At 51.0% G+C, this 26088-nt stretch overlaps 1 protein-coding gene across 1 annotated transcript in view; it reads right to left on the reverse strand.

Moving 5' to 3' along the window:
• Positions 1-673: 673 nt before the first annotated feature.
• SCAP (SREBF chaperone) overlaps positions 674-26088 on the reverse strand; it is a gene marked incomplete at both ends in the record, with an annotated part of 38311 nt that continues 12896 nt past the window's right edge. The window contains 19 exons of the mRNA XM_080340226.1: positions 674-919; positions 1586-1792; positions 3110-3190; positions 3981-4147; positions 5078-5160; positions 5530-5615; positions 6690-7227; positions 7584-7699; positions 8535-8736; positions 9564-9758; positions 10404-10819; positions 11978-12196; positions 12858-12956; positions 16937-17031; positions 17866-17978; positions 21036-21162; positions 22006-22178; positions 23104-23209; positions 24395-24615. Of these exons, the coding sequence (XP_080196352.1) occupies positions 674-919; positions 1586-1792; positions 3110-3190; positions 3981-4147; positions 5078-5160; positions 5530-5615; positions 6690-7227; positions 7584-7699; positions 8535-8736; positions 9564-9758; positions 10404-10819; positions 11978-12196; positions 12858-12956; positions 16937-17031; positions 17866-17978; positions 21036-21162; positions 22006-22178; positions 23104-23209; positions 24395-24615 (3490 nt within the window). The remainder of the gene's footprint in view (positions 920-1585; positions 1793-3109; positions 3191-3980; positions 4148-5077; positions 5161-5529; positions 5616-6689; positions 7228-7583; positions 7700-8534; positions 8737-9563; positions 9759-10403; positions 10820-11977; positions 12197-12857; positions 12957-16936; positions 17032-17865; positions 17979-21035; positions 21163-22005; positions 22179-23103; positions 23210-24394; positions 24616-26088) is intronic.

The following is a 26088-nucleotide window of genomic DNA, read 5'->3' on the forward strand; positions in this document are numbered from 1 at the left end:
GAGGAGGAGGAGGAGGAGGAAGGTGCTATTGCTGCAAAGGGGGTGGCCAGGGGGTCTGGGCCAGCACTGGAGGGGCCAGAGCTGCCACTCCCACCCTCCCCAATAAATAACTATATACAGCACATAAATAAATAGGGCAGGAGCCCGTGGGGACAGCGCCAGCCCAGGGTCAGGCGCGTTGGGGCTCTGCCCGCACCCTAAGGCACACGGAGGCCAAGTGCCATGGGGGGCTCAGCCCTGTCCCCCCTGGTTTTGGGGGCTCCCTGAGGGCTGCAGCCCCTGCTGCTCCTCTCGGGGCTGGGGCTGACACTCGCAGCTGCTCCTGGATGATCATGTGCGCTGGGAGCTGCCCCTGCATCAAGGGCTGGGAATGAGCTGGAACTTACTGGGCCTGGCTTAGCTAAGCTTTCACAGGGCACCAGCCCCGGGACCATCACACGGCTGGGGAGCCCCAGGGAAAGATGCTGGAAACGGGGAGATGAGGAGAACGCTGCAGTGCACAGGGTGACACGAGTCCAGGTCACGAGGAGGGAGGGTGACAGCGGCAGGGACGGGGTGACAGAGCCGGCGTCCCCGCACCTGCGGCAGCAGCTGCCCAGTGCCAACCCCTCACCTGCCCACGGCTCCGGGAGGGTCCCGAGTGTCCCCGTCCCCCCCGCTCAGCCCCTGCGCCTCAGTCCAGCTTCTCCAGCACCGAGGGCACGTAGACCAGGCTGAGCTCACTGCCGAAGTTGCAGACGATGGCTGCGTTCTCCAGCACCAGGATCTGCCGCGCCGGCTGCGACTCGTTGCTCTTGCCCAGGTAGACGGTCTGGAGCAGGTCGCCGTAGCCGATGTCCCAGAAGGAGACGCAGCCCTGGCCGCCTGTCACCAGCAGGTTGTCGGAGATGACGCCCAGGCTGGCGCCACAGCCCAGTTCCTGCGGGGAACAGAGAACGTCAGGGCCCCAGCCGCTGTGCCACGACGGGCCCGTGGGCGGGACGGGGCTGTGGAGCCTCGCGGCACAACAGGGCGGCCTGGCCAAGCACGAGATTCGGTCTTTTCTGAGCTTTGGCACGTTACATTTACAAACAGGGAAGTTTTCCAAAGCATGTGGAATTTAAATAGAATCATCAAATCGTTTTGGTTGGAAAAGCCCTCCAAGATCACCGCACCCCTGGCCCTGCCCCATGTCCTGAGAACCTCATGTCCGTCTGGGGAAGAAATTGTTCCCAGATCCAACCTCAACCTCCCCTGGGCAACTTGAGGCCGTTTCTTTGTGTCCCTGTCTCCCCTCAGCTCCTGTTCTCCAGCTGAACCCCCCAGGTCCCTCAGTCTCCATCACACTTGTGCTCCAGCCCCTCACCAGCTCCGTTCCCTTCTCTCCACTCGCTCCAGCACCTCAAGGCCTTTCTTGGTGTGAGGGGCCCAGAACTGTCCCCAGGATCCGTGGTTTGGCCTCCCCCGGTCCCAGCACAGGGACGCTCACTGCCCTGGGCCTGCTGGCCACACCAGTGCTGACCCAGGTGGCCTGTGGGGTTTGATGGGTCTCAGCAAAGCACAGGAGCCCCTTCACCCTTTCTCTGGCTGCTCCCCAGCTACCAACCTGCTGGATGGAATAGAGCTTGATCCCCGAGCTGCGGTCCCAGATGCTGATCACGTCGTCCAAGCCGCTGCTGATGACGCAGGAGGCCGTGCAGGTGAGGGAGGTGACGTCCCCGCGGTGGGCGTACATGTGGCTCACCTTGCTCCCCGTCAGCACGTCCCAGAGGCAGATGGCACCATCCTGCCCACCGCTTGCCAGCACCATCGTCTGCAAGAACACAGGAGACCCGTGTCAGGAACCCCCGAGGACAGTGCCCTTCCCTCACCCCCAGGACGCCATGGAACACTGGCCTGTTACATTTAAGTGTTCCCAGCGCTCCCAAAATCCCAGAGTGTCAGGGACTGGAAAGGACCTGGAAAGCTCATCCAGTGCAATCCCCCCATGGAGCAGGAACACCCAGATGAGGTTACACAGGAAGGTGTCCAGGCGGGTTGGAATGTCTGCACAGAAGGAGACTCCACAACCCCCTGGGCAGCCTGGGCCAGGCTCTGACACCCTCACCCCCAACAAGTTGCTTCTCATCTTTAAGCAGAACCTCCTGTGTTCCAGTTTGCACCCATTGCCCCTTGTCCTGTCCCTGGTTGTCACCAGCAGAGCCTGGCTCCATCCTCCTGACACTGGCCCTTTCCATATTGATCCCCAGCAATGAGTCCCCCCTCAGTGTCCTCTTGTCCAGCTCCAGAGCCCCAGCTCCCTCAGCCTTTCCTCACACGGGAGATGCTCCACTCCCTGCAGCATCTTAGTGGCTGCGCTGGACTCTCTGCAGCAGTTCCCTGTCCTGCTGGAACTGAGGGGCCACAGCTGGACACAAGATTCCAGGTGTGGTCTCCCCAGGGCAGAGCAGAGGGGCAGGAGAACCTCTCTGACCTACTGACCACCCCCTTCTAACCCACCCCAGGTCCCATTGGCTTCCTGGCCACAAGGGCCCAGTGCTGGCTCATGGTCACCCTGCTGTCCCCAGGACCCCTGGGTCCCTTTCCCCTACGCTGCTCTCCAACAGGTTGTTCCCCAACTTGTACTGGAACATGGGGTTGCGGGAGGTCACGGGAATGTGGGATAAGGAGCTGACCTGCTGGCTCGGTGGCTTCCATGCCTCTGCACCCGTGTTCAAGGTAACAAACCCCTGAGCCTCCTGGGTGCAGAGAACCCTCAATTCACTGAACCGGGTTGCAGAACGCGGTGCTCCCCCATCCCCCCGGAGGCTCGGGGCAGAGTGGCTCTGCCAGGCCTTGTCCTCAGCCTTGCTCCCCTCTCCAGCCCCGCAGTGCTGCTGCCAGCTCAGCTCAGCCACTCATGGCACTTAGTGCCATGATCTAGTAAACAGACTAGAGTGGGACCAAGGGTTGGACTCGATGATCTCTGAGGTCTTTTCCAACCCAGTCGATTCTGTGATTCTGTGATTCCTCTGGGGAGCCAGCGGTCCCAGGAGGGCCAGCGTTCACGGGCAGGGAACACCTCCCGGGCCGGTTGCTCAGCAGCCATGTGTGAAGATGTTCCCGCGGCACAGAGCCAGCTGCCCCGTACCTGATCCATGTAGACGGCCGTGATGGCTCCCGAGTGACCCTGCAGCGTGAACAAGCAGCACGAGTCCTCCAGCCGGAACACCTGCGGGCAGCAGGGGAGGAGTGAGCGTCCGTGGGGCAGCCGGGCTGCAGAACCACACCACCCAAGCTTAATCGCTCTTGCTAATGAGGTAACAGATCTCACTTTATCTCTCACAGCACCATCCCCTCACACAGCACAGTCAGAGCTGTCAGCGAGGGACAGTGAGAGACTGCGCGGGCGGGGAAGGAGGGTAACACCTGTTAGGCAGTGACAGGGCAGGGAAGTGATGTGCGTGGCTGAAGGGATGAGGGGAAGACTTGGATTCGTTAATTAATTGGATATTTGGAACAATTTCTTCCCCAAAGGGCTGTGGGGCATTGGAACAGGCTGCCCAGGGCAGTGCTGGAGTCACCAGCCCTGCAGGGTTGGACAGATGGACATGAGGTTCTCAGGACATGGGGCAGTGCCAGGGGTGGGGAATGGTTGGACTTGATGATCTTGAGCAGCTTTTCCAACCAAAATGATTCTGTGGTTCTGTGATCTTAAGGGTCTTTTCCAACCTAAATCATCCTGTGGCTGAGACAGGGGGTACCCCAGAAGCCAGGACCTACAGGAAGAGCATCTCACCACCTCTCCCAGGGCTCTGTCCTAACTCCAGCGAGGAGCCACATCCCTGCAGACAAATATCGCAGCGGCAGCTTCAGGAAGGCGCTGGACTGGACTCCAAGCACTCCACCCTGAGCACTCGCCTCCCTTCACGCACGTACACACACAAGCGCGTTCCCTGCCCGCACTGGGACAAGCTGGGGTCCCCGCATCCCGTCCCCAGTCCCCGCCACGCCAGCCATACCCGCAGCGTGTGGTCCTGGCTGCCGGTGACCAGCCGTCCCGCCGCAGCCTTCAGCGCCGTGATGGGCTTCTGGTGGGCGCAGGACACGGTGTGGGTGAGCTGGCAGGACACGACGTCGCCGCTGCTGAACACGGGGGAGGACGGGATGCTGCTCCTGCTCGGGGCTCCTGCGGCGAGACGTGTGCGTAAGTCCTCGCTGCAGCGCACAAAGTCTGACACTGCACTACTAATGTCACCCAGAAATTATGTGGTTTTGGGGACACCTGGATGCTGAACTTTTAGGAATTTGGAGTGCCAAAGGCTCGGCACTCTGGCTGACACCAGCAGAAGGTCAGTGCTCATGGACAATCAGAGCAAGGGTCTCCAACGGGGTCCTCAGCAGCACAACTCCCATCTGCAGATCCGCAGCCCCTCTGCAGTCAAGTCTTCTGCAAGACTGAGAGCCCTGAAGCCTGACCGCTGATTCCCCTTGCAGAGAAGCCAAACGGACAGCGAGGCACAAAACTCTGTGCCCTGAAGGGAAATGTCAGTTCCAGAGCCAGCCCTGTCCTGCAGACCTGCTCCATGGCCAGCTCTGCAGCTTGCAGAGCCCAGAGCATCCCTCCAGGAATGAAACCCTTCTCCCGGAGCAAGGCCAGGGCTTCTCGGCCCTCTGGAACACTCTGGACCAAAAGGAGCCACCACACCGCAAACCAGTGACCCCCACGGACTGTTCTGGTGTGTGTCGTGGTTGTGCCAAGGCCACAAGCCGTACTGTGAGTGTGTGGGGCTACATGGTGTGTGAATGTAACACCAGACCTTGTCAAGGGAGAAAATACGCGAGAAGTGAGAGAGGAAAGAGGTACAGGGCAGAGCTGGCCCTGGAACATGCGCCTTGGCCTCCAGACCCACGCGCTGGAGAAGAACAGCACTCAAGATGCTCTCCTTGAACAGGGAACTCCCAAAATCTTCCTGTCCACAGGAGCTGGCACGGGATGCTTTGAGGGGATCGTTATCACGACAGCTTAGGGAGTGGGTGCAAGGGAGAGTGGCTGCAGGGAGGCAAGCGAGCAGGAACAGCTCGGCGGAGCTCGGAGTGCGCTGGGACGCCTGCTTACCTCGGAACTGCAGGTGGCTCAAGGACGTGTGTGTCTCCAGCGAAAAGAAATCTAAAGAGCCGTTCAAACGGGCAGCGACGATCCTGAGGGAGAAAGGTGGGTGATGAGGAGAGGCTGTTCCCCGCTCTGACGGGGTGAGGAGTCCTGAGACCAGACACCTTCCGAGGCAGAGCACAAACACCAGAGACACAAAGACACCAGAGACACATCGCCCAGCCTGGAATTATTCTGGGCATTCAGCTCCTAGAAAGACGGAATGTCTGGAGGAAGAAGTGGCTGGTGGAACAGCCCTGGCCGCAGGGAAGCTCGATCCACCGTGGCCGGGGATGTATGGGAGGAAAAGATGCCCCGGCTGAGGCTCTGCCGGAGCTGCTGTGTCTCCAGGGCAGGGGGGTCCCCTCACCCTCCGTCTGCTCCTCCCCTCGCAGGTCACGGAGCACAAACGCACTCACCTGTTGTTCAGGAAGACAAGCGCTGTGATGCCAGATTGACCTTCGTCGTTACTGCTGCGGAGGGTCCCCTCGATCGCGTCCCACACCTGGAAGGAGAAGTGGTTAAAACGCTGTGATCCCCACCATCATACACTGAGGGGTTGGTGATGCAGGTGACAGTGACCTGTGCCGCGCCGCACGCCCCCCCCAGCCCCTTTGCTGCGGGATCATAACGCAGGAGCTTGGAGGCAGCTCCCGCGTGGCACTGGTGATGATATTATCAACGTTTTCACCGAGAAAGGTCAGACCAGATGATCCTTGTGGTCCCTTCCAACCTGTGATTCTATTATATCCTCCTATCTAAAAGTGAAGCAGCAAGTTCTCAAGTGAATATCCTTTAGTTTCGCACTAGGAATTATGAATATATTTATTTTCTTCAAAGAAAATCCCATGATTTCTCTAAGGACCCCTGTGCCGGCTGAGCTCTCCAGGGACACGATCCACACGGATCCTGCTCAGACAGATCCGTCCGATGCCGCACCACCGCAACGGCAGGGACGCAAGATCCCACTACCTCCTTTCTCCTTCTAGTGCTGCTGCCAATAAATGGTATTTTAACCCATTCTGCACAATCTGTGGGCCTTTCTCACTAGAGTCACACACCCTGCAGCAGCACGTGCTCCACAGCACCCTGATCCCAGCACTAAATGCTCTGGATTCAGAAGCAATATTGTGATGTGGACCGGAAACAAGGGTCAGCAGCAAAACTCAGCCAGTGTCTCAAGGTGCCTGGGAGAAGGTATCTCAGCTTAAAATCATATGCAAATGACAAATTAAAACTGGAGTGGCTCGCTTGGGTCTTTGTTGGGAAGAGTGAAAGCTCCTCATGGGCAGCACAGGCCACAAATTTTATTTCAAAATGTGTTTGTTTTAAAAAAACTGCATTTATTTTGAAGGAAAAATTCTAACTAACTTTCCAAAACTGAAATTAAAATTAATCTAATTCTGAAAGTTTCTCATTGGAGGAGATTTAAATTTCAGATTAAAATTTGCTTCGGAAGCTCTATCCTTCCTGCGAAATTCCTATTAATTTTACCTATTTCCAGACGGATCAGTAACATCACGTAACGACACTGTGATGGGTAAGCCTCGCCAGGGCTGCCCTGCGCCTCACCGCTCACCTCCAGCCTCCCGTTACTCCGGCCGGCCACGATCAGGTTCCCCTGCAGCTCCAGGCTCCAGACCGAGCTCTCCAGGTCTCCTCCCCAGGAAGGGAACGATGAGGATTTGTCAAACCCCATCAAAGATTCGTCCCCCAAGCTCCTCCTGCGGCTGGCGCATCCTCCCTCCTCGGCGCCGCAGAACCCGGCCTGTCCGTGCGGGGCAGAGAGGCTGGCGAAGCTCCGGCAGTTGGAGGTTCCGTGTTCTTCGTACACTTTCCCAACCAGGCTGCTGAAATCGTAGCCCGTCTCCTTCTGGCGACCAGCCACAGAACGGAGCCGCGTCTCCGACTCGGCCACCTTGGCCTGCTCGGAGAAGTTGGTGTCGATGAGAGAGGTGAGGTCCGGCTGGTCGCAGAAAAGGGGAGGTTGGGGAGGGCTGAGCATCCTCTTCAGCTGGTGACTGTTCTCCAAGGGGTCGTCCAGAGCGTTCTTGCCATCTGGGCTGTGATCCCAGCTTTCCTGGTAATCAAAAATGCCGCTGCTGTCTCTTCGCAACCTGAAACGCAGGAATAAAAGGTCAGTCCTTCCGCTTCTGCTGTTTCTGATTTCTTACAGAGCGGTTTGCACTGGCTGCTGAGCAGCAGTTGTGGAGGAACCTGCCCACAGCTGAATCACAGAATCGGTTTGGTTGGAAAAGCCCCTCACGCTCATGGAGTCCAACCATAACCCACCCCGGCACTGCCCCATGTCCTGAGAACCTCATGTCCGTCTGTCCAGCCCTCCAGGGATGGTGACTCCAGCACTGCCCTGGGCAGCCTGTTCCAATGTCCCACAGCCCTTTGGGGAACAAATTGTTCCCAGACCCAACCTCAGCCTCTCTAGCAGTGACACAAGCCAGGATGCAGCACGTACCGTGGTTTGGGAATAACGGTGAGGCAGTCGCCGGTCTGAGCGTCCCACACACGGATCTGGCCCACCAGGCAGCAGCTCACCAGCAGCATCCCGTCGCTGGCCAGACACTCGATGTCCTGGGAGGGAAGAAGAAGCACAGCTGAGCGCCTAATACCACCCAGGCCTCCAGACCCTGACAAACACCTTGCATGTGGCTCAGCAGCTATATAGACGACAGATTTTATGTCAAAATTACATGGCTGGCTTAGCAACCTTGGGATACTTTGAGAATATAAGTCCCAGATGTGCTGCAAATCAAAAAGACTCCATCCATCTTCCCTTTTCCTGACAAAGTACGGTTCGAAAAGCTGGTAGGATCAGGGACAGAGGTGCAGCCTCTCTGGAAGATATACTACAGCATTCCAAATTTCATCTGATTGGGTGCCCAAGCGGTTTGTTTCATCTCAGAATGCAAAGAAACATCTTTTCCCTCAAGAACGAGTAAGCTGAGCAGGAGCACACTTCAGTGCAAACCCGTGGATGCTGACAACACTGGAAACAACACTGAACGGCCCAAACTGACACATGAACTTCTGGGAAAAAGGATGCAGTAGGTATTAAACATCAGGGATCTAGCAAGGAAGGCTGGGTAAGCCTAGGCAATAAAAGCCAACAGTTGGCTACAATGAGATGGTGATAACAGCAATTGCAAAAAAGCTCAGAGTGAGTCCAAGGAAGAAATGGAAAAGTCCTACAGGAAACTTCATGCTACAACATCCTACAGTATAAATATAATAATATAACATGTAAAATTCACCCAGCTGACAGCCTTCACAGCCGCATCACGCTAAGGCCACACAGCTGGACTGTCCTTCCTGAGGGCTGTTATTTAAATAAAACCAAAAAACCAAAGATGCGTGGCACAAGTCAGTAAAATGTCTTTCTGGTAAGGACAGCACCCGTCCGACCTACCATTAGGTGACCCCTGAGAACCAGGGGGACAATCTCGGTCTCAGGGGGGGAGTAGCCGTAGTCGTCACAGGGCAGGTCGCCCCGTTTCCTCCGGCTGTGCGAGAGCCCGTTCTGCCCGTAGTTCTTGGGGCAGAACACCCGGTACAGGCAGAAGAGCAGCAGGACCAGGATGATGCCCGAGGCCAGACCCAGAGCAGCCACCCTGGTGGGAGAGACACAGAGAAAAAAGAAGGTGAGATAAAACATCAAATGACTAGAAAAAGTATTACGTGTGTTGCACTGGTCTCAATTTTTCAGCTGAGCAAAATTCCTGTGATTTTGGGGAAATTTAAAAGGATTTTTTTAATGGCAAATAGTCAATTTCAACAAGATTTTCAGACTTTTCAATAAGAAGAGTACACAGGAATTTAGTCAGGAAGAAAAACACTAGATGGGGATAATAAAACACAGCCAAAGGGAACTGCGGATTCAGACGCAGGCTGGGAGCCCGTCCTCTCAGGAGGGAAGGAAGGTCCTGGCTTGCAGGAGATTTGGATCTACCACCCAATAAAGTGTCCCCGAATCATGACATTTATCCTCAAAGACAAGTTCCTTTCCCTGTTACCCTGCGATAAACCCCGTAATGCATCATGTGTGGTGCTCGGAGTAACAGTTTGAGCATCACCAAGCCAATTAAAATACACCACGGCTTAGTCTTCACAGTGTGTGACTAATTGCACAACTATTTCTAAACTGTAGTGAATATTTGCATATGTATGAAGTTTGTAGGCCAATTGTCCATAGTCATCAATCTATATATTGACAAGCAGCTCCCCCCAACAGCGCTGTCTGCAACCAACCTGGGCCACCAGGGAACGAATTAACGAGAGATTAATGTAACGCTGCACTAGGTAAGAGCATCATGAGCACGACGGGATTTTGCACCGAAGCTTTACAAGTATTTTTTTGTCCCCCACCAGGAGAAAAGCCAAACAGCTGTGTCTCTAAGGGAGTGACAGCACGCTCAGAAGGTCCCAAGGACTTTTTTACTTGTAGAGGGTGACATCCTGGTGTCCTTGCAGCTTGGAGGAGGTTTGGCCAGGCTGAGCTTCGGCGTCCAGCTTCCCGCGGCTCGGCGACAAGAAGGGGTGGTAGCGGTTCACCTCCTGGGGATGCCGCACTTCTAAGGCCTCTTGCGGGTTCAGGTAGAGCGTGACGGGGATGGCCGGCAGGATGCTGATGTATCTGAAGGGGCGGAAAGATGAGAAGAGCTTAGGAGCAACAAAGGCAAAAGAAACACAAATACGAACAGGTCATCCAGCCCGTCTTCTCATGAGGAGCCACGGCAGGTCTCAGTATGTGCTTGCTGTCCAGGAATTTCAGGTATTCGAAAGAAAAGACTGCCTTGGAAACATCTTGCTTTGAAGATATTTCCCAGGTCTTGACCTTTGACTCTGCGGAAGAAGTTACAAGTCAACAGCGGACGGAGCTGTTGATGAGATCAAACCGATCACACAGATTTAAGAAAGGATGTAATGATCTGGTCCAGTTTTCTGTACACTGCAGGCCAGAGGATCTCACCAGCTCAGATGTCTCTATTTCTTAGGTGTGCCATCCCCATCACTTACAGACAATCACATGTTGCTTTACAAAATTCTAAACATGGCCTCCAGCGTAAAGGAAATAATACAGCCACAAGCACAGCAAGGAGCACAACCCTTCTTCTCCGACAAATGCTCCTGGAGAGTTTGGTGTCTCTGCACCACACGAGAGGAGCCGTTTCATTGTCTCCTGAAGACACGTTTGGGGTAAGGCACGTGGAACGCAAATTATCTTGCACAGAAGGACAAGGACAGAAGAAAGAAAAATGTTTGGAGTCAGCCCACTTGCCTTTTGGCCAGAGTGATGTTGTAGTAGCCGAAGAGGGACGGCCAGTGTCTGAAGGAAAGTTTCCTCCAAATCTCCTCATCCTCTGCTCCCCAGGTAACCTCTGCTTCGGTTCCAAGCTCCATCTGTCCGTTCCCTTTGCCCTCCGGCCCCTGCGCCCACGAGTGCTGGTTTGTCTCCAGCCCTAACTTCTGCTCACGCTGCTGCGTCTGGTTTTCTGACAGCTGTATGGGGTCCGACGGGAAGACGGAGAGATCGATCTTGGGGTCACCAGCAGGCAGGACCCCTCCAGGAACGGGCATAGGAGGCAGAACCGCTTCACCCAAAGGACTCTGTTCGGTGACCTGGGACGTGAGGTAGGTGCGGAGACCCGCGGGATCCGTGTAAACCAGGATTCCAATCCAGATCACCGTCCCAGCCTGCACGTGATGAGCAAAGAGACAACTTATTTAGTACACGGCCTGAACACTGCGTCACCAGCACCTTGTCAGTCTGAGCAACAACATGCCCAGGTGGTCAAAAAGGCCACCAGCATCCTGGCTGGTACCAGCACTGGTGTGGCCAGCAGGCCCAGGGCAGTGACCGTCCCTGTGCTGGGCACCGGGGAGGCCAAATCATGAATCCGGGGGCAGTTTTGGGCCCTTCGCGCCAAGAAAGGCCTTGAGGTGCTGGAGCGAGTGGAGAGAAGGGAACGGAGCTGGTGAGGGGCTGGAGCACAAGAGTGATGGAGCGGCTGAGGGACCTGGGGGGTTCAGCTGGAGAACAGGAGCTGAGGGGAGACAGGGACACAAAGAAATGGCCTCAAGTTGCGCCAGGGGAGGTTGAGGTTGGATCTGGGAACAATTTCTTCCCCAAAGGGCTGTGGGGCATTGGAACAGGCTGCCCAGGGCAGTGCTGGAGTCACCATCCCTTGAGGGCTGGACAGACGGACATGAGGTTCTCAGGACATGGGGCAGTGCCGGGACTGGGGGAATGGTTGGACTTGATGATCTGGAGGGGCTTTTCCAACTGAAATTATTCTATGATTCTATAACAGAGATGGGGGGGACAAGCAGGGGCAGTATCTGGTGTAACCGCAGCCGTTACACCTGCAAAATGAAAAGCTTTAGTCTTTCACATAGCAAAATATCTCCATGTCTTTATTCCACATTATCTGCAGGGACAAAACATGACTTCTGTTCTGATCTTCTGATCTTCCCTCCCCACTCATACAGTCCTTGAAAATCTGCTTATGTAAGAGCAGATTTTTGTTTTAAAGAAAACTACCTGCTACCACCCAAACACGATGCAAACAGCAACCTGAGCTGGTGAAGATGTCCCTGCTCAGGGCAGGGGTTGGACTGGATGAGCTGGGAAGGCGTCTTCAACCCAAACTTTTCTACGATTCTATGAAACAGCAGAGCCCTGGAGCTATTGCACACAGAGCAATATTCTCAGGGAAGTATTTATTCAACTGTATTTACCATAAATCTTGCAGGGGAACACGGATGCATAAAAATCTTGGGCTTTTTCCCCTCAGAAGCCTATTTGGGGTGGGTTAGCGCCCAGCAGGAAGGGGCAGCGGGTATCAAACGTACCATGATGAGTCTCTGGGCCAGCCGGGTCCTGGCGAAGAAGTAAATCACGCGCAGCCTCTTGGGCAGGCGCAGGTTCCTGAAGGACGAGGGCTGGAGGGTGATGGTGTGCGGGGTGGCAGGTCGCATGGCCGGCTGGCGTTCGTAGCGCTGCGAGCGGCTGCCGGGCTTTGCCGGGGGCATGCAGGCTTCGGCCGGCAGCCGCCTGTTCAGATCCGCCAGCTGCCAGGAGAAAAACAAACCCGTGAGAGCCGTGGGGAGGAGCTCCCTCGAGAGAAACGTGTGCACAGCCGCTGCCTGTGACACCTGCCTACAACTGAGGTCCCACCTTCACCCTCGCGTTGATCTGTCCCCGCTTCTCTCTTCCTCGCCCAGCCATGGTCATCTGTTTGTGATTGTGTCTCCTTCCAGCCCATTTACCCCAAATCTGCACGTTTCTCTACCTGAGGGTGTCTTGTTCCCTCAAGCACCCTGTCCCCAATCCCTGCGTACGTGTAACCAAGCAAGTGCTGCTCCACAGCTTTTACAGCTCAGTCTTTCCTCTTTGGAGAGTGAAAACCATAGAATCACAGAATCGTTTTGGTTGGAAAAGCCCCTCAAGATGATGGAGTCCAACCATAACCCACCCCAGCACTGCCCCATGTCCTGAGAACCTCATGTCCGCCTGTCCAGCCCTCCATGGATGGTGACTCCAGCACTGCCCTGGGCAGCCTGTTCCAATGCCCCACAGCCCTTTGGGGAAGAAATTGTTCCCAGATCCAACCTCAACCTCCCCTGGCGCAACTTGAGGCCATTAATCACAAGATGTGCTTCCTTTAATCCTTCTAAAAGATGAAGGAAGGCAAATGCCAGGCAAAACCCCACGTTCTTGTGCCTTCCTTACCTCCATCCGGCGAATGTCGATGGACAGCACGGTCGTGAAGAAAAGCATCTGCAGGAAGAAGTCGGACACCAGGCCGACCACAGCGAAGAGGCAGAACTCCTGCGGACAGGACACACTGATTAGCTACGGCAGCTGCAGAGACAGTGGTAAATATTCCACCTTCAGAAACAGGGAAATTCAGCAAATTCTTCCCCAGAGCACAGGCTTGAGTCTATTTTACTGACAAATCCTATTATTGGTATTTTGTAATAGTTGAGAGATTGGTGCTAGAAAAGTCCGTGTGAGAACTCAAGAGCGTATTTGTTCAGATTTGAACTCTTTGTTCTTCTGAGCCATAAAACATCAAAGCACCATATGGAAAACCAGCAGAGGATGTTTTCCCAGGTCACAAGGCCAGAGCTCTCAGTCTCCTGCCCCTGTGCCCAAATCACAAAGCCAAACAGCTTCCAAAGGTGAGAGTTTCCTACGTTACCAATAATCCTCAGTCCTGATTTCAGATTCCTGCAGGTACACAGCTTGCTCAGGACCTGGATCAATCACTCTCTGACCAAGGACAGACACCGAAGTCACTGTATGTCTGTGTCCCTGTTTGCAGCCACTCTCCAGGACCCCACATAAACCATTTCTGCTTAAATCACGCTTCCGGTTAATGGATATTTGATGGACAAATCACTCCTGTGCCCCTGGAAGAACAGTTCTGTACCCACTCTCAGAGGTCTCGAAACAACAAATCTATGGGAAACAATGTTTGCAAAAGCTGGTTATCTAAACTCCCTGTAATGCTGCACTTTTCCCAGCACGTGCCATTGCAGAAATAAGGATTAAAAGATTCTGTCCAGCAGCAGAGAGAGTCAACTCCCAGATCTTCCCTATAAAGCAACCGCACACTCTTACCCTAATTCCCACCAGTGCCATGTGCCAGCCCCTCTCCCCAACTACATGCAAAACTTCACAGCGACATAGAATTAAAGGATTTTTGAGAGGTATTTTGTTTCCCTGGGAAGTACCAATTTCTACCAGGACCCAAAAAGGATCTAGTAAGCACAGTAAGATCAAGCAAGCTGAACATAAGCTGGAGTAAAAACCTCAGGCTATAGAACAGGTTAAAGACTTTAGCCCTCGCTTGCAGAACAGAGCTGGCAAACACCGCCTGCCGCTGGTGCCCCAGGACACATCCAGCCAGGAGGCACCTCGGCGAAGGGAGCCCATAGAGATCAGCTTTTCTGTCCCTCTCCTTCCTACATCTGCTCCAGCTCCTTGCATAGGGCTGGAGACCAATATCAGCCCAGAAAAATGAAAATAGAGGAGTGAACGCTACCCAAAACCTCTGAACAAACCTTGAAGCGTCCCCATCCTCTCCAAAGTGTTCTCCAAACACAATATATCAACTGCTGGTTACTTCAAAATCAGTGTGATCTGAAACAACCCGCTGGGCTCCATTCCTCAAACCTCCCAGCGACAGCAGCACAAGGCCACAGATTCTGAGCAGGTTTTTCTCTTTAGCATCTTCCCAAAGATCTGACAGGAGGTTTTGGGATGAAATCACAACACAGGTTCCTCTCTCCAGGAGAAAACCAAAGGGAAAAGCAACATCCAGCTGGATTTCACCCAGATGTCAGCAAACGCTGACTCCACAAACAGCAGGTTCTGCGCACAGATACTCATTCTGTTCATGTGTCCACTTTGGATTAGAGATACCTGAAGCCCTGGAAATCTAAAATCTCCTTAGACTTGGATACTGTACACCCTATGGTGAAATCCAGAGTGATTTCTGTGGGTCCAGGATGGGGCTGTCGGGGTGTGAACTGCAGAACGAGGCGGCAGAGGTGAGATGGGAAGCAGAGGACGAGCGCTCAGCACGCAGCCCTGCAGCACCTCAGGACCTTCACCTGCACAAGCGGTGTCTCGACCCCCCTGCAACGCCAGGCACCAGGATTTCATGGCTGTTCACAATTACAAGGGATTTAAAGGGAATGCACAATTCGCAGCTGAAGCCAAACTCTATTTTAGGACAAGGTGAGCCACAAAAAACACAGACAATTCTTTAATGCTAAATGAATTGCAGTGCTGAGGAGTAAGTGAGGAAAGCAAGACCCTTTGGGCAGGTGAGAGCAAAGAAATGTCTCCCTTTTCTGCAATTCCCCGTGCAGACAGCACCCCAATGACCCCAGCAGCACGCTGCTCCCTCCAACAGCCGGGAGCAAAGGTCCCTCTGGATTTACGCAGCCTGGCTCTGTTTCTGCCAGGTTCCTTGGACTCTGCAACCCGAGCCCAGTGTGTTATCTGTACAGTGTCCTTCACTTCCACGGACGCAGATAAGGGGGATGCGGCAGCTGCCAGCAGAGTAGCATCCCAGCCAGATTCGTCCTCTGGAGCAAGCGAGCAGCCACGGCAAGAGAGGAGCACACGGAGAGCATCAGAGGTGTCAAAATACTGTAATAAATAGGAGTACTTTAATTGAGATAACATGCGGGTGGGGGCACGGTGTCACTTTTCTCCATGGCTCTGCTTATACTGTTATGTAGAATCACAGAATCATTTTGGTTGGAAATGACCTGCAAGGTCATGGACTCTGAGCGTTCCCCCAGCCCTGTCCCTGCCCCATGTCCTGAGAACCTCATGTCCGTCTGTCCAACCCTCCAGGGATGGTGACTCCAGCACTGCCCTGGGCAGCCTGTTCCAATGCCCCACAGCCCTTTGGGGAAGAAATTGTTCCCCAGATCCAATCTAAAATATGCCTCTATCCAACCCCTTTTCTCACACTTTTATCTCTGCCATCAGCACACCCTGCAAGCTCCTCTGTAGCAGACGCAGCACAAAAGCGAGCTGTCCTGGTGGTATCCACAGGAACGTATGCACGAGTCCAAACCTCAGGCTAAAATCCAGATGAAAGGCTCCATCCCGCACCTGCAGCGCAGAGCGCGGGTTTCGCTTCACAGACACGGCCAAGCTTTGCTTTCTGAGCTCAAGCAGCGCAGTGATGAAACAGAGGCCAAAAGTGCTAATAGAGCATCGCAATGAGCCCAATTTAAACCCGAAGGATGGATCATGCCGATGTTTTGAGCTGAGCAATTCCTGCAATCAGCTTCAAATGAAAAAATGAGGGGTCAACAGGTGGCTGGCCGTAGCCTGGGGAATTCTACTATAGCTCCTTTCTTGCTGTCCTCTGGGCTACTCAGAGGGTCAGGAACTGTGCAGTTCAGACTGCAGTGCTCCAGTCCAACCTTAGTGTTTAATCTTCTTAGGTTATAATACGCTTTAATCTGCGGTCTCTGCTGGTTACAACAAGGATATATACACAACCTGCTCCTCTCTACGCGTGCTGTGCGTGGCCAGCGAGAACTGAAAGAGTGGTGCAGATGTCAGGGTGCTCCTGCTGGCTGCACTGCTAGAAATTCCCAGCTGTGCAACAGAAAGGAACGCACCATGAGCCAGAAAATGCTATTTTCAGTGCTACACAGACCCAACAGAGTGACCCCATCAGATCGTTCTGCCTCGAGCTTTCAGTTTACCCACCCAGGAAACAGAGGCAGCGATATCCATGGCTGTAAAAACCTACAGATTCATCAATCTGCTGAAACAGCCCCAAAAAGACTGTCCACCCTCATTCTCAGAGAAATTATTTCACGCTAGGGATTATAATTTCCTTCCATCCGCTTAGGAAGTGCATTGGCCAGCTCACAAAAAGGCACTTTTAGGTCGGAATAAAGGTGTTCCCACAGCAAAGGCACTGGGCAGTGCTCATTTCTGCCATAGGAAGCTCATTTCTGCAAACACAAGGAGAACAAACAGATGGTTAGGAGAGAAATGAGCTCCTGCTTCAGCTTCTCCCAGGGCTGTGGCAGCAAAGCGATCGGCCCCATGGTCCGGGACGACCAAGAGACCTGTTTTTGTGTGTGTAAGGCAACCTGAGAGCACAAAGATGTGTAAACTCAGTTACTGGAAGGATCCCAAACTGGGGAGACTGGGGATGCAGAAGACCAGCTCCAGGACGCATCCACATCCCACAGATGTTTGTATTTCCCAGTAACGGACCAGTATCCCCATCAGCCAGAGAGGGGAGGAGAATCTGCACTCACCTGGATGGCAGGGACGAGGGTGAAATACCCGATCAGGATGATCCCGAGCTCTGTCGCCATGTTCTTCATAATCGACCAGCTCTCGTTGCTCAAACCTGGAGAAAAAACATGCCAAGATGGGTAAAAGGACATTTTTCACTAGTAGAGAGACATGAGCATAGCAAAATAATTAAAAATTAGGCATCTATAGACAACAGGCAAAAAAGGCACCTTCAGGCTAAAATTCATCTGACCTACTTTGATTATCTGTAGCCTCCCAATGTCTTTATCAGCGAGATTAACCATAAAGGGAGCTCAGATGACTCTCTCGTCTCACAAAACTGCTCCGATTTAAGCAGAGGGTGCAGCGCAGGGCAACACTGGGATTCAGAAGTGTAAAGGAGTTTCTGAGTCCTGTTCTTGATCCAGGATACAAACCACTCCTATTTTTAAAACCAGGTGGATTTTTCTGGCCATCACTCCAGCATCTCTATTCCTGGATGTCTAGAAGTCTTGTTTAAGTTTGTAAACTCCACAGTTTGAGCACATACTCAAATTCTTACGCGGGTACAGAGCATGTCTGTAATAGAGAAGATAATTTTGTCCCAGACTCAGCAGAACTTCACACGACCTGTGGACTGTACTTATGATATTTGTGACACGAGAGAATAAGGTGTTAAATATCTATACCCAGAGATCCAGCTCTCCCTTACTAAGCCTTTTTAAGCTTTTTTAGCCAATGCTTCAGGAAACAAGCTTAAAAAATAGCGCCAACAATCACAGGCTTGTATTAGTTCTTGGAATTAAAAAAAAAACCAGGACAAAAAGACTAACAGAATTCATATTCAACACACAGAGTCCTTGTTTCCTACACAGACGGGAATTAAGGTGGTTCCCCTGGGTTACCCCCGCTTTCTCTCTCTCCCCTTTGTGCAGAGCAGGCTCCGTACCCTGGGCGATGCGGAGCTTCACTTCCAGGTCCACAGGCGTAGAGACGACGGACTTGGTGAGAACCAACACGTTCTCCAGGCCAATCACCACAACCAAGTACGGAAATATCTCTCTGGAGGAAAGAGAAGCGGAGCAGAGAATGAGATCCTCGGTGAAAAACAAGTGAGGAACACAAGTTGAGCAGCAAACATGTGGGAAACACTATGCAGTGCTCTTGGCACAACCCCTTTGTGTACAACATCGCTTTGTGATGGGGAAATGATTTGGTATTTCATCTGCTTTGGACAGGTATTAATTTTTGCAAAGTCGTATGGTTTTCTGGAAAATGGCCATGCAGACTAATTTAGTGGCCTAAATTAGTGTGAATTAGTCTCTGTTCCCCAGCACACCAGGTACCTCAGAAGCCACAACTCTGAGAACAAGCAGCAACGCACATACGCTTTGTACAGAAATGAACTAAACCCTGCCAGGGACAGAGAAAACACACCAAAAAGGATGTGCCATTCAGAATATACACACGCAGAACAGTAACACGATCCAAAGCCACCACCGGGACTTCTGTCAACTTTGTTTCTTACCCCTAAATCATTTTTTCTCTTCTGAGCTACTTACAGTGCAGATCAGGGAGAAAAAGCTGTTTCGTGCCACAACGGGGCAGATAGTAAATCTCTTCATTTCCCTTCAGCTAAACTGAAGCAAAGACACTAAAGCTTTTCGCGTGGCGGGTGATTGATTTGGGCTGTGCTGGTATGTACAGAGCCAAAAGGAGAACGGGCCTGTACATCACTAACCGCCAAAAAACAGATTTGCAGAAGAACAGCTCCTGTTTTCTGCCGCAACCCCAAGGACTATTTTCCCAAATGCTGCTTTCCATTGCCTACGGCCATCGGACATGGGCTGCAATATCTGCACAAAACACGTCCCTGGATCCGCTGCTCACTCAGCTGCGTTGTTCCAGTTGATCCCTTGAACAAAGGGCAAGCAGAAGTTCAATTCAAAGCAAGGTTACAAAACAAAAAGCAAACTCCACGCCCCCTTCTCCAGGTATTCTAACCCAATTTCAGCTTTGATAACTGTGCAACACATCAGTCTATTCACCTCCTGTCCAAAACCTGTGCAGGCGGTGAATTTCCTTAATGTAAAACATACAAAATAGATGTAAGCCCCTCATGGGCAACTTCCTTTTCCTGTCAAAGAATCCAAAATCTACCAAGTATAACTGAGTCCTGTCTTTAACTAAAGCATTTTCAGTTCATAACCTGTGTCACAAGAGACGGATGTGAAAAAAGTCCTTCAGAATCCTTCAGGATGGAATTGCTGAGTAACAAGGATGCAGTGACCACGAGGGAGATCTCGGTTGCCCAGCACAGCGCACACTGTCCTGCAGAGTCCTTGCAAAGCACCATTCCCAGATAAGCTGTACTAACCCTTCAGGAGCCAGTTCCACTACAGAAAAGAAACCCTGTAATTCTCTCCTCAACTGTGTCCTGCTTAAACAGCAGCTTCTACTGCAGAAGAAAACGAAATAGTCCTCGAAGAGTCAGCAGGTTTCACGTTAAATGACCAGCAGTTTAAAAGCAACGAGACATTCGCTTTTCTGGGAGAGTAACACGACTGTGCGGGACAAACGCGAGCTGTTCACACTCTGAAACTCCAAAGCCTGAGCTCATTTGTCCCCACGCGGTGAGGCAGACGGCAAGAGATCCTCGGCGTATTTTCTGCCAAGCACCCAGAAAGAGCTTCCAGGAGGAAGAGCGAGGGGAGACGCTGTGGCTGAAACATCTATACGTCGCTTATGGCTTTGATGCGGGAGGATGCTGCACCATAACGTGATCCAGCATCCCAGACAGGCAACAGAAACCCTATGGGTAACTCAGAAAGAAAACACAACCTCTGGTTTCTCCAAAATGCTTGTAAGCTTTCAGAATTTAGCATACCAGCCTCTGCTATCGAAAATGCAAATGTTCACATTTGAGCTGGTTGGTTTAGGGTTGTTTTTACAGCAACAAAGAGAAGTCGTTCATCATTTCAGACTGCGATTCCTCTCCTCTAACTGAGGTGCCAGCTCGTGGGTCGGTGGTTTGTGCTCTGGACTCAGCTGGAGACTCTCCCAGTGCACTAGATACAGGAATCCAAATGAACTGGCATCCCCTTCAACTTCACCTGTCATTCTTTTTTAAAACTTGATACCTACCTCACCTATAATCATGTTACTTTGTCATAAAACTTGACTGATCATGATTAAGGTCCAACTTGTATATCGTATCATATCATATCACTGATCTCTAAGCAACAAGCTTTATTTTAATACCTTACAAAAACCAGCAAGGGAAAAAGGCTTATCGTAAAGACAGGTACCATGAAAAACAAACACACCCACATCTGGAAGGCTCTGCTGTCAACAAAACAGATCAAAAAAGGATCAAAGTTTAACCAGACCCCGCATCCTACGCCGGCCAAATCCCAGGACGCTGCCGCTGGTTTAGAACGCACCAAGAACAGTCTGTTCCCAGGTGGGCAGCAGGTAATGAGAGAAAATGCTCTGGCGGGCATTGGAGAATCAAGAAATTTTGCTGGAAAACTATTTTTAGAAATAAGGACTGACTTAACTCTTTGTATCGTGCAGGAGGAACAATTATGTCGGTTTAGCCCTTCTGTGTGACAACCGTAACACCGTCCCCTCGGATTCCCTCCTTGTATCTGCATCCAAATGTTGCCTCTTTTCTTGCATTACAATGATAAACTCCCAGTGGATATCTACTTTATTTGACCACCTAGAATAACATGGTCTTGACCCATAATTAAGGCACCACAGCAGAAAAATCAGAAAAAATCCCCAATATTTCATTTCTTGAAGTCAATTATTCAGAGGAGAGGAATTCCTCCATCCAGGTCTGGCTCCTGGTGAACTATCACCAGCACTGAGGAGTCTTCCTACAGCTGAGAATTTCATTATTTCTGTGGTGTGCAGCAGCAAGGAGGAGATGGGAGGAAAAATGATGGATATTTCCTGAGCTACTTAGGAAAGGGATCTGAAAATCAAAAAGAAAGATTCTGACCTGAACTTAATTAATGAGAAATGAGCAGAGTGAAGAACTCAAGTAGGTGAGGTGCCTATTAGAGCTTTCTCAGGGGTTTTTAGCTTGAAAAAAGTATGTTGGAAACGTACCCTCCGTTGAGAGTGGGGGTCAAACCGAAGAGCGTGCACAGCCCCACGGACATGAGCAGGGAGCTGAGCACCGTCACCACCGCCGCCAGCGCCAGGCCCCACTTGGACTTCACCATGTCGATCTTCCCTGGAAAACAGAACGCAAAGCCTCCATTACCAAGCAAAAGAAAACGACACACTGATGAAAAAAATCAAGGAAGGATCCTCATCCTGACTTATTTCAGATAGTAGCTTAATATCCTGCACAATCAGTAGTAACAGTTGTTCGGTCTCAGCCACTGAAATGCAGCTCCAGGATCCCCTCCATAGGTAAGAGGTGCCGTAACAAGGGCAGGGTGGAGGATAACGCATGGCTTGCAGCTCAAACTGCTTCCCGTACAGCACTGCTCGTGTATACATCAAAGTATTTTAGTGTGGCTAGTAAGGTTTAATATCACTAGCTCAGAATATGTACAGGACAAGAGGAAATGGCCTCAAGTTGCACCAGGGGAAGTTGAGGTTGGATGTGGGGAACAATTTCTTCCCCAAAGGGCTGTGGGGCATTGGAACAGGCTGCCCAGGGCGGTGCTGGAGTCACCATCCCTGGCGGGGTTGAAAATACACATAGATGAGGTTCTCAGGACATGGGGCAGTGCCGGGGGTAGGGAAACGGTTGGACTCCGTGATCTTGAGGGGCTTTTCCAACCAAAGCAATTCTGTGATTCTGTATGATCTGTTCCATAACAAATTATTCACTTCAAATTGGAAAAAAAATGTCATTACGATGGCACACACTGGCTAAGAGGGGAAAATGAGCAGAAATCAGATACTACTGATTCTCTACATGGACAGGAGTCTTCCTCTCATTGCAGCCAGGTAAAGGGCAGCCCACCACTGATCCTTTACATATTATATATATATTCATACTAATATATTCAGCTGGTGGGTGTACAGGTGGCTTATTAGCTTGCTCTCCCCCCCACAAACCTACGTGTGGAGAAGTAGATGTAGGCGAAGAGTATAATATAGGTGGTGACGAGGGGTATCAGCTCGGCAATGCCGATCTCCTCCTTGAAGTGGACGTGAACGATGTTCTCGTCGCGCAGCGTGCAGTTGGGGCTGGGGTGCAGCAGCTTGAGGCGAGAGCGGAGGCTGCTGAGGAACCTGAGATGAAAAGCAAGCAGGAGGAGGTCAACACACTGAAAAATCAGCCTACGATTCCGTGGAAGAGCTCAACGGGGAGAGATCAAGTAGGAGGAAGCTCCATAGGTTCACACAGACTCACAAAGCGCAGTTTTCTCCAGGCCTGACTGCTAAGTCTGTTATCTCAAATTACATTCGTCACATCTCTACTGTGCAATCCCACAGACCTTGATTTCTAGGAAGATTCAATGATAACTGTGAAGACTCAGCAGAACTATTTAAAGCAAGGACTCACCATCTGAAATCCTGGCCCTGGGGAACAGAACATGCTGTAGTCGCAAACATCGCCCGAATTTTACATAAGTAAGGCGGATGAAAGGTGCTACACGACAGAGCTTGAGGATGAAGCGTTCTTGCTCGGGTGGCAGAGCAAGGTTTGACTGTTGTGCTGCCAGCTCTGTCCCAGGCATTCCCTGGGGAATCCTGCGCAGCACAGAGCGGAGCGTTTAGTCTGCAGCTCCAAGCCAACACCAACAAAGGGGTTTTGCAGTTGGTTTGCAGTTTGCTGAATTAGAGCTTATTGGAAACTGCTCTGTGCACCAGGACCTGGGTCAAAACAGACCTGCTGGGCCCTGGCTGCAACAAGGTCAGCACTGCGTGCAGGTGAAGCCATCACCAGATGAACTGCCATGGGCACCTCTGGGTATTACATGTACTTTCTGCAGAGAGATTGAGAACTGACAGTATTTTGTTTCCCAAAAACACAGCAAGTTTTCTCCCCAAAACAGCAAGCTGTTTTCCTATAGCACATCCAGAAGATGCTAAAATACTGTACAGCACAAGAAAATGGAGATTAAAGAAAAACATAACAAGAATGAGACTAGAGAAAACAGCAAACTTGCCAAGAAATGACTAAGAGATCTCGAAGACAGAAATAGTTCCTTACCTGGAATCATATTGCCGGAGACCCAGCGTGACGGTGTACGATACCACTCGCTTCCTATTATAGAGGTTCACCCCGCTGTACTTCCCAGGGAGCCCAAACAATAGATCTGCAAAAACACAGTGTGAACAAACCGTCAGGGGAAGCAGAAAATAAAGCAAACAGATGGGACAGGAGCAGTGTTCACTGTGAGGGATGCCGAATGAGAACTACCACTCTCAGAACTTTCTCAGTGCTCTGGTGAGACCATATCGGTGGCAGATGTACCTGATGCAGGGAGTAAAGACAGTGGAGGGTCTCAGCGGTGCCCAGGGACAGGACAAGAGGCAACAGGCACAATTTAAAACATGGGAAATTCCCTTTAAATTCCCTTTAGCGTCCAGGCATGTCAAGTGGGCACCCAACATGTCCTTCCACAACGGAGACAGGCATTATCTTTAAGGACGCAGCCAAAGAAATCCTTGGACACTCACTGCTGAGCATGTCAAGGTGTGATTTAAAAAGAGTTTCAAGGAAGACCTATTTAATGTCTCGCCTTGTGCACTAAACACAGACTTGAGAAAATGATGCTTAACGACGACCACACCACCGCTCTCAGGAACTCCCAGGATACCGTGGGCCTCTATCCTGTTTGCGAATGAGCGCTCAAGGAGAGGTTCCGTATGCTCCAAACCACAGTGTGCACACACGCTGCACGCTCAGAAAATAACCTTGTAAACAAACTCACTTTAGAGTTAAAAAACCTCGTTTCAGACATGTCAGAGGTTTCCTGACACCTTCAAAGTTCCTTTATAAAAAAGGGAACAGCATTTTGTCTGGCCTTATGGAACCACCAAATCAAATGATCTCAGATATGGTCACTTATTCTTTTAATTAAGAGAGGAAAATACTTCTATGAGATCCAGTATCAACTCAGGGTAGATGCAACAAATGCCAGGGAATGCACAAGAGGAAGCAGGATGAACGTTCATTTATCATGACAATGAGACAGTCTTTGAGTAGGACAGAGAATAGCAAGAGGGGAATGAAAAGGCATGGACATGCTATTTTTACACCTATAGAAAGGAGGCTGAGTGGAATTATTCACTTTGCAAGAATACAGAGTCAAGGTCAAATACAGATATGAAATGAGAAATGACATATATTTGGTAGCTTCATTCCAGATGCTGTGAATTAACAAAATGCCACCCAATTTGATAATATTGGCAATCCAGATGCTGGAGATACCGAGCACAAAACAGTGATGCAAGAGGTAGGGATCTCTCGCAGCGCTTTCGTTGCTTCAGCCTCTTACCTTTGAGAGTGGCCGATGTCTGTAAGGTCTTTGGCTCATGCTGGTGGATGGTTTTGATGATATCTGGGTCGGCATTGAATCGCTCGCGGTCATTCTGCCAGAAGTTCCCTGGAGACAGTAACAGACAGCCGTGTTCGGGGAGCAGATTGCGCAGCTTCTTCAGGCCAGGCAGGAGGTCCGTGACCTGAAGGCAAACTTCCTCCAAGCTTTTGACACCAGAACTGAAACGCAAACAGAGGTCAGACATTGCAACTCTCGCAAACAAGAGGCAAAGCTGCTGGGGTGAGTTTCCCAAGGACCCACATCACCGCGTTACTGCTCTTCTTCTTAGTAACTAAGGATCAAGAGCCTCGGAATTTTCAGTTCCACATTTACGATACCTCCAGAGAAACTGTCTCCCTGGAATTCTTCCTCAAAGACCTTAAAACTCCTCTACACACTTCCTTCCACATATGCATAGGGGCATTTTACAGAAATCTTTATTTGCCTCCCCAAGGTGGATTATTTAAGGTGTACAAAGTGTCCCCCAAATGTACAAAGGGTTCGATATTTCCAAGTGTGCAAAATGTTTTCAGAATTCCTCCGTATTGTATGGAAAATGCCTTACAGGTTTAGAAATAAATAGAGGTGCAACTGGTATGAAATAGAACTTGTGTTCATTCCCAAACTTCATTTTAACACAGTTACGTCATCCTTACCAACCAGTAATTCAAGCAAGACTCAGTCTGGGCTTACAATAGGATCTGCCTGTGAGGGTTTAGTGACAAAAGCTGTCAGCACACTGTCTGGTGAGCCAAGGAAGAGCTGCCGAGCCAAAAGGGAACATTTCCCTCAACGTGATGCGAGCAACTGGCGGGATTTGCACAGGAAGGGAATATTTAACAAAGGCTAAATTAACAGACGAGTCTTCCCTGGCTCCAGATTACAGAGAAGGTGGATCCAGAAGATGGATTCTCTTGTAAAATTCCTTCTTTAGAGGAGATTTTTTCAATGATGTCTACAAAGAGCGAACGTGGAAACAAACTCATGATAATCTGAGTTATGTCTTTGTGAACACTCCCCCCACAATCCACCTCCTGCCACTATACAGCAGGATACCCAGAAAAGTCACACCTATCAAAAGAGAATACTAGAAAATACGCTTGAAAATACTATGTTTATAGGAACAGAAGCTTTCTGAAAGAGAATTTGAAGGAGCTGATGTGGTGATGCCTCCGCTAATAGCTCCAGGAAGAGTAAGATGATTTTGTGCTGTATTTCAGCTTCAGCTCACTCTGGAGCACAACAGCGATAACGGTTTGTAACGTTCTGATTCGTGAAGCAAACGCATGCAGCTGATGTCCCCACCGGTATGTTGTGCATGCAGAGTGCTACCAAAAAAACCACCAACTGGAGCAAAACACACATTTCGGTTCAATTCTGACATTTTACAGATGTCAACGGCTCAAAGTTTCAGCAAGTTCACAGCTGCTGAAAATGTAACCACCCAGTGTTTCCTACCCGGTTGCCAACAACCTTCAGCTCCTTCTGTACGTCAGTAGAATGACTTTCTTCATATTAAGAAAATCAGCTGCACTTGACTTTGACACTGACAAAAGCAACCGACAACAAGGGACTTCATAATGACTTCTGAAGGAATGTCAGAATTTATCTTAAAGTGAGATGTTTCCTGAAATATCCAAGTCCGTCACCAG

The sequence above is a fragment of the Nesoenas mayeri genome (assembly GCF_963082525.1).
Source record: "Nesoenas mayeri genome assembly, chromosome: 2".
NCBI lineage: Eukaryota > Metazoa > Chordata > Aves > Columbiformes > Columbidae > Nesoenas > Nesoenas mayeri.